This window comes from Poromitra crassiceps, assembly GCF_964638095.1.
Source record: "Poromitra crassiceps genome assembly, chromosome: 7".
NCBI classification, from domain to species: Eukaryota; Metazoa; Chordata; class Actinopteri; order Beryciformes; family Melamphaidae; genus Poromitra; species Poromitra crassiceps.
Window position 1 is genome coordinate 58,127,835 of NC_139628.1, and position 7,141 is coordinate 58,134,975.

At 46.6% G+C, this 7,141-nt stretch overlaps 1 protein-coding gene across 1 annotated transcript in view; it reads left to right on the forward strand.

Annotated features, from left to right (window-relative positions):
* Positions 1-1,477: 1,477 nt before the first annotated feature.
* Positions 1,478-7,141, forward strand: part of rin1b (Ras and Rab interactor 1b) — a gene marked incomplete at both ends in the record, with an annotated part of 32,356 nt that continues 26,692 nt past the window's right edge. Inside the window, 6 exons of the mRNA XM_083640507.1 lie at positions 1,478-1,621; positions 2,479-2,593; positions 3,792-3,864; positions 3,998-4,089; positions 4,716-4,877; positions 5,497-5,801. Of these exons, the coding sequence (XP_083496633.1) occupies positions 1,478-1,621; positions 2,479-2,593; positions 3,792-3,864; positions 3,998-4,089; positions 4,716-4,877; positions 5,497-5,801 (891 nt within the window). The remainder of the gene's footprint in view (positions 1,622-2,478; positions 2,594-3,791; positions 3,865-3,997; positions 4,090-4,715; positions 4,878-5,496; positions 5,802-7,141) is intronic.

Consider the following 7,141-nt stretch of genomic DNA (forward strand, 5'->3'; position numbering starts at 1 on the left):
GATCGGTGTGTGGTACCTGATGTCTGTCATGATCGGTGTGTGATACCTGATGTCTGTAATGATCGGTGTGTGATACCTGATGTCTGTAATGATTGGTGTGTGATACCTGATGTCTGTAATGATTGGTGTGTGATACCTGATGTCTGTAATGACTGGTGTGTGATACCTGATGTCTGTAATGATCGGTGTGTGGTACCTGATGTCTGTAATGATCAGTGTGTGATACCTGATGTCTGTAATGATCGGTGTGTGATACCTGATGTCTGTAATGATCGGTGTGTGGTACCTGATGTCTGTCATGATCGGTGTGTGATACCTGATGTCTGTAATGATCGGTGTGTGATACCTGATGTCTGTAATGATTGGTGTGTGATACCTGATGTCTGTAATGATTGGTGTGTGATACCTGATGTCTGTAATGATTGGTGTGTGATACCTGATGTCTGTCATGATCGGTGTGTGATACCTGATGTCTGTAATGATTGGTGTGTGGTACCTGATGTCTGTCATGATCGGTGTGTGATACCTGATGTCTGTAATGATCGTGTGTGATACCTGATGTCTGTCATGATCGGTGTGTGATACCTGATGTCTGTAATGATTGGTGTGTGGTACCTGATGTCTGTCATGATCGGTGTGTGATACCTGATGTCTGTAATGATCGGTGTGTGATACCTGATGTCTGTCATGATCGGTGTGTGGTACCTGATGTCTGTAATGACTGGTGTGTGATACCTGATGTCTGTAATGATCGGAGTGTGATACCTGATGTCTGTAATGATCGGTGTGTGATACCTGATGTCTGTAATGATCGTGTGTGATACCTGATGTCTGTAATGATCGGTGTGTGATACCTGATGTCTGTAATGATCGGAGTGTGATACCTGATGTCTGTCATGATTGGTGTGTGGTACCTGATGTCTGTAATGATCGGTGTGTGGTACCTGATGTCTGTAATGATTGGTGTGTGGTACCTGATGTCTGTAATGATCGTGTGTGATACCTGATGTCTGTAATGATCGGTGTGTGGTACCTGATGTCTGTCATGATCGGTGTGTGATACCTGATGTCTGTAATGATCGGTGTGTGATACCTGATGTCTGTAATGATCGTGTGTGATACCTGATGTCTGTAATGACTGGTGTGTGATACCTGATGTCTGTGATGATCGGTGTGTGGTACCTGATGTCTGTAATGATCGGTGTGTGGTACCTGATGTCTGTAATGATCGGTGTGTGATACCTGATGTCTGTAATGATCAGTGTGTGGTACCTGATGTCTGTAATGATCGGTGTGTGATACCTGATGTCTGTAATGATCAGTGTGTGGTACCTGATGTCTGTAATGATCGGTGTGTGATACCTGATGTCTGTAATGATCGGTGTGTGGTACCTGATGTCTGTAATGATCGGTGTGTGATACCTGATGTCTGTAATGATCGTGTGTGATACCTGATGTCTCTCTGCCTGTGTTGAAGATGCAGGAGGCGGTCGGCCCCCAGCGAGGCTCCCACAGGGCCTTCAGTGTTCTGGACCGTCTGCTCGTCACGCACTCCGTCTGGCTGCAGCTGTCACTCAACCAAGACTCCGCCCTCTATATGCTGCTGAGAGAGCCTGTTGGGGTGAGGACCAATCATGTTGCCCGGGCAATTAAAGGAATACAATAAGTGATGGCAGCGATTTGTAGTTGTACACAGTCTCCCATTTTCCACAATAATTGGAAGTTCAGAACAGTATCTCAATTTTAAAAGTTTAAAAGTTTCAAGTTTGTGTCAATTTTACCAACCCTCCTACATAAAATTTAAATTTGTTACAATTACTTACAAATTCGCTGAAAGCTCTCAAGCTTGGTGGTGATATGGTAAATGGTAAATTGACTATTTATAGAGCGCATTTTATATAGTCTATCGACTACCCAAAACGCTTTACATGAATACCTCACATTCACACATTCACACACCGACGGCATCTGCAGCCATGCAGGGCGCTAACTGCTCGTCGGGAGCAGTTTGGGATTCAGTGTCTTGCTCAAGGACACTTCGGCACACTGCCGGGAGGAGCCAGCCTCGAACCGAGAACCTTCCGATTCCCAGGCGACAGCTCTACCTCCTGAGCTAATGCCGCCCGAAAAAAGAAAACTGTGGTTGAACTTCACCAAAGTCAGAACTTTACTTTTGACAAGAACATTGGTCTAGAAGAAGCGACCCCTGCACACTTAGATCAATGCAACTTTTACTCAGTGACTGAGCTTTTCGATCTGTTTATCCTTAATTAGGAACACCGATACCATCAACAGGGAGATATAGGTTTGGACTATAAACTTTTATCTATCTCCTTTGATATAACTAGCCTATTATTTTCATGCTTGTAGCTTGTGCTATTTTGTTCCTCCTGTGCCTTCACCTGAAAGATTAATGAGAAAACATAGAGAAAAAGACAGTAACATTGATGTGTTTTCTTCTTGTTTCTCTGCTTCTAGACCTTTCTGGTGCGTAAGTGCAGCTCCTCTCAGAGGAAGGTTCTGTGTCTGAGAGTTTCTGGAGATAGAAGTGTCTCCTCTGTGAAGGAGTGCTTCATCTGCGAGGACAACTCCAGTGAGTATTCCACGCTAGACCGGAGTTTACAATAGAGACAAGTCCGCATGTCTGGGAACGCCCACAAAATGTGAAACGGCTGGCGCGCGAGTGGGGTAAAACCACCGATATATCTCATGGGCTGACTCACCAAAAGACGGTGCTGCGGCTCTAAACTACAGGTTTGGGAGTTCTAGAGCAGAACACAAGACGTCTGCTCAGATGTGCGTTTACTGCGGTGGTTAAATCCCTGATCGTGTCTGCCTGGGCTGGGCTATCAGCTAGATTCTAACTTTGCTGAATGGATAGAACTGGGGTTTTTACCCCACCCTGACCACGCCCCCAGCCAGGCTGAGCCAGCTAACCCAGCGTCTATTGTGGGCGTCCTAGAGCCTGTATGGGCGTTCCCAGACATGGGGACTGTCTCTTATCTGTGGTCTGCGGCAACATTCCTGCGCTGGCCTGGAGCATGCCCACCAGAGACTGTGCCAGCTAACTTCCAGGTAGCCCTCTGCTAACTGGAATGTGGATAATATAATTAAATCGTGCGGCACTTCTAGACTTTCCAGATGTTATCGGAGCAAATGTATCAAATTCTGATCGTGAAACGAGTCATTTCACGGGGGTTGTGTGACGCTCAAAATAATAAATCCACTGTTTTTCAGCCAAACCAGTATTGACCGAGTAGGCTACGGCAGCATGCCGCATTCTTGTACTCCTCGGATGGTCGCATTTCTCGAGGTGGGAAGTCGTTCTTCAGACTTTGGTGTGTTCATTCATGAGCTTTTAAGTCGTAATGTGGAAACAACATGGACGCTGCAAAGAAGATGTGTTGTATGTTATTGCTCAGAGCGTTGAAAACAACACGTTGATAGCTGTTTCTGACACCGAAGAGCAAAGCAAGCGGTGGGGATCTCATTTTTCCAACACCACCTCAATGCAGCGTACTCTCACTATGAGAAGCGGCCAGCAGGGGGAGACAAAAGTTCTGCACTAGAAATGTTATGCACTATAGCTTTAACCACCCACAGCTACTAGCAACACACTTACAATGATCACTGTTTATGGTATCGTGTCGCTCTCACAGTCAATAGTCAATTGATGGGGGAGGAAGAGTATGGATCCGTCCCAATTACTCACAAACTACTAAACTCCCTGTTCAATTTGAACAAGTCTGCCTCCACAGCTGTCAATCAAACTCTCTCTGTTCTATAACCAGCCTTCGCCTTGGAGAGCTCCGCACTCAGCTTCCCCGACTTGTGTCGATTGGTGGCCTTCTACTGCGTCAGCAGGTAAAGCATTTTAGCGGTATTAGCTAACGCCTAACGTCGTTCAGCTTCAGCTAGAACCCTTTTCCACAGTAGCACCTAGCTGAAGCTCATTCTCCATCACACGTGCCATGAGTTTGATTGCTTCTGTCTGCAGGGATGTGTTGCCCTTCCCGCTGCAGCTACCGGAGGCCATTGCTAAAGCCACGTCCCACAGGCAGCTGGAGGCCATCTCACATATGGGACAAGGTAGAGAACTACGTGTAGCACTCTTAATTCTAGTGTAACATCAGTGAATCATTACCACATACCTTTTGAGACATTAGTATTGTTACTGTATGCAAACAAGCAAGAAGATTGTCAGCCTCTACCTGGCCTCTACCTGGCCTCTCCTCTCCACTGCATTTGACATTGTGTCACTGGGTTGGAGCTTGAGGATCTGCTGGATTGATTAAATGGCACCAAACAAGAGGAGGGCGCTGTTCTTCAGCGATGGCATGGTGGAATGAGTGAATGCCTGATGGGAAAATGACTCAAACCTGTTTATGCTCTTTAGTAAAGGGGGGGGGGACATCTAGGAAGCATCACGTTTTACGGAAAAAATGTGGTCTTCATTTTTTGAGAAGCACTACCACTAACATCATCACTGGCTTGAGGCGGAGACTACTAAACATGGACCAATCTCATGTGTTAATAATTATACCAATTACCAAAGTATCCCAACTAATTAGACACTGATATAGTGATGTTGAAAAATGCGACACCTTGATTTCTCTGGGTTAAGCTATTAGAAATAGACACCCCAATGGGCATGCCTGTATAGGTGTCTCAACTCAAAAGTTGACATCTACTTAAATTCCTGAATCTCTTCCTAGAGTTCTGGAACTTTCCAAGTGCGTCAGACATGCAGAACGGACCGCTGGACCAGTTGGCGTCGACCGGTACCAGTCAGGACCAGGCGAGCCTGACCCTGCTGGCCCGAGGCAGACAAGGCAAACTCTGCTTCATCAACCCGCTCTTCCTGCAACTGGAGGTTAGTGGCAAACATCTGAGGCGTCACCTCACGACACTGCTGTGCTGTCCTGTGACAGACTCATAAGCAATGGTGGTTCCCAAGACCTGGAGCACTGACGCTTTCGTTCTGGCTGTCTAACAGCTGGGCTGATTTTAGATCTGAGATGCCAGCTGATGCCGCCCATTATCGAGCTGGACAGAAAACCAGTGGTACCCTGGGTCTCGAGGAACCACTGATTGAAGGTTCTCGTGCTCCTCTATGGCGGTGGTTCTCAAGGACCCCTAAACTGACACAAATTAGACCACGGACCCCCTTTTGATAGAATTCAGTCTCAGGGTCCCCCACATGATACGACCAAAGTAGCATTCTGTCATTGTGTTACTTGGTAGTATAGTGAAACTAAATTATCCCCTTTTTTGCTGGGGACCCCCTGGAACCCCGCCCCCCCAAGGACTCCTGGGGGTCCCTGGACCCGACTTTATGAACCACTGGCCTATAGAACAAGAAAGGTTTCATGACACTAGATCAATAAGAACCATTTAAAACGTCTATGCCAGTAAGATTTTGTTGTTTTGTTTCCTGAAAAAGTGTGACGTTTACCGGTGGATCTTGTTAGGTGACGCGTTGTCTCCGCTAAAGAGCCGTGTCTTTTCCTCAGCAGCAACAACACTCGCACCACGGCGCCTCCAATAAACGCCACCGCTTCAAGCGCAGCATGAGGCTGCGGCTCTCCAACGAGTGCTCCATGAATCTGTCTCTGGAGGGGGTGGGCTCCTACTCGCCTCCCCCCTCGCTGGACCAGCCCGACGGGGCGGAGAGGCTGCAGGAGGCCGGCGCTGACCCACAGAGGAGAGCTCGCCCTGGGACCGGCGTCCTGAGGCGAACCGATGCCGTCGCCCCTGGCTCTGCAGAGGAAGACGACCTGATGACGGTCCATATGTCACATGTAAGGATAAGTCATCTTTATGTATCATTCACAGAGATCATTCTTCTTCTTCTTCTTCTTTGCGTTTATTGGCAGATTGCAAACCAACTATTAAGGTGCATACCGCCACCTACTGTAATCTAGTAGTTTTCAAAATTCAGTTATTTACATTGAAAAAATAATTGTCCAGCCAAAGTGCTCCAATTCTAAATTATTGTCCATACTATTACTCAGGCGCAGTTGCCTGAGACAGAGATCATTCTTGTTCACACCGAGATATTTATTTTTCGCTCTGTCGCTTGATTCAACCCTTTGGAATCGCTCTGTCGCTCTGTTTAAATCGCTCATCAACAGGCACAAGAATTGACGGACATGTGGGGGATATAACGTTACGCAATGTCATGATATTTGTCCACTACGAGCCCCTGTCGTTGTTTACAAGCTAAGCCTATCAGCGTGCTCCCCTTGCGAGCTCCATACCGGTAGTACAGACTTCACTTCATGTCAGCCTGTCAATGCGGTTTGTTGCCACACAATAAACCAGCGGTTTGTTCCAAGCCAGTGTGATCCTTGACTCGCTCTCACACGGCAGCCAATCAGCGTTGAACAGCGAGCGACTGATGCCAGCGTATTTTCGCTCGAGTTGGGATATTTCATCTCGGGCGACGAGTGTATTTTCTCCCTATTGCTCTGTCTCTGCCGCTCGGACGCCCAGCGATTTTTCTCCCGGGCGACTATACGCTCAATCGCTCGTTTGCATTGACTTTGTATGTAAACTCGATGCCAGTGAAAAACTTTAATAGGTCGTTGTGAACGCAGCTTTAGTGCTTCTTTTACATTTATTGGGAGACCTAAGGCAGTGATTCTCCAACCTTTTCATGTCAAGGGCCCCTAAACTGACACAAATTAGACCACGGAACCCCATTTGATAAGATTTTGTCCCAGGGTCCCCCGTCTGATAAGATTTTTATGTTTAGTTGTTTTATTACATCAAGTTAATGAAACCCATGACCAAAATAGTAATATATTCTGTCATTGTGTTACTTATGGATGGAATTATAGTGAAAATAAATTATTCTCCTTTTTGCTGGGGACCCCCTGGGACCCCCTCAAGGACCCCTTGGGGTCCCTGGATCCCACTTTGAGAACCTCTGCTATTAAGTGAATAATCTGCTGGTACTTCAAGCTGCCCTACAAACATGACAGAATGTGTTGTAAATACTATTGGACATATGGCTGATCACTCATTCATTCATTCATTCAGCTCACTCTGTTTTACTGGCATGAAAGCAATGAACAATTTGGTCATCAAGAGAAAGGATCCACACACTTGTTTCATCCACTCACTCCACTACACACCA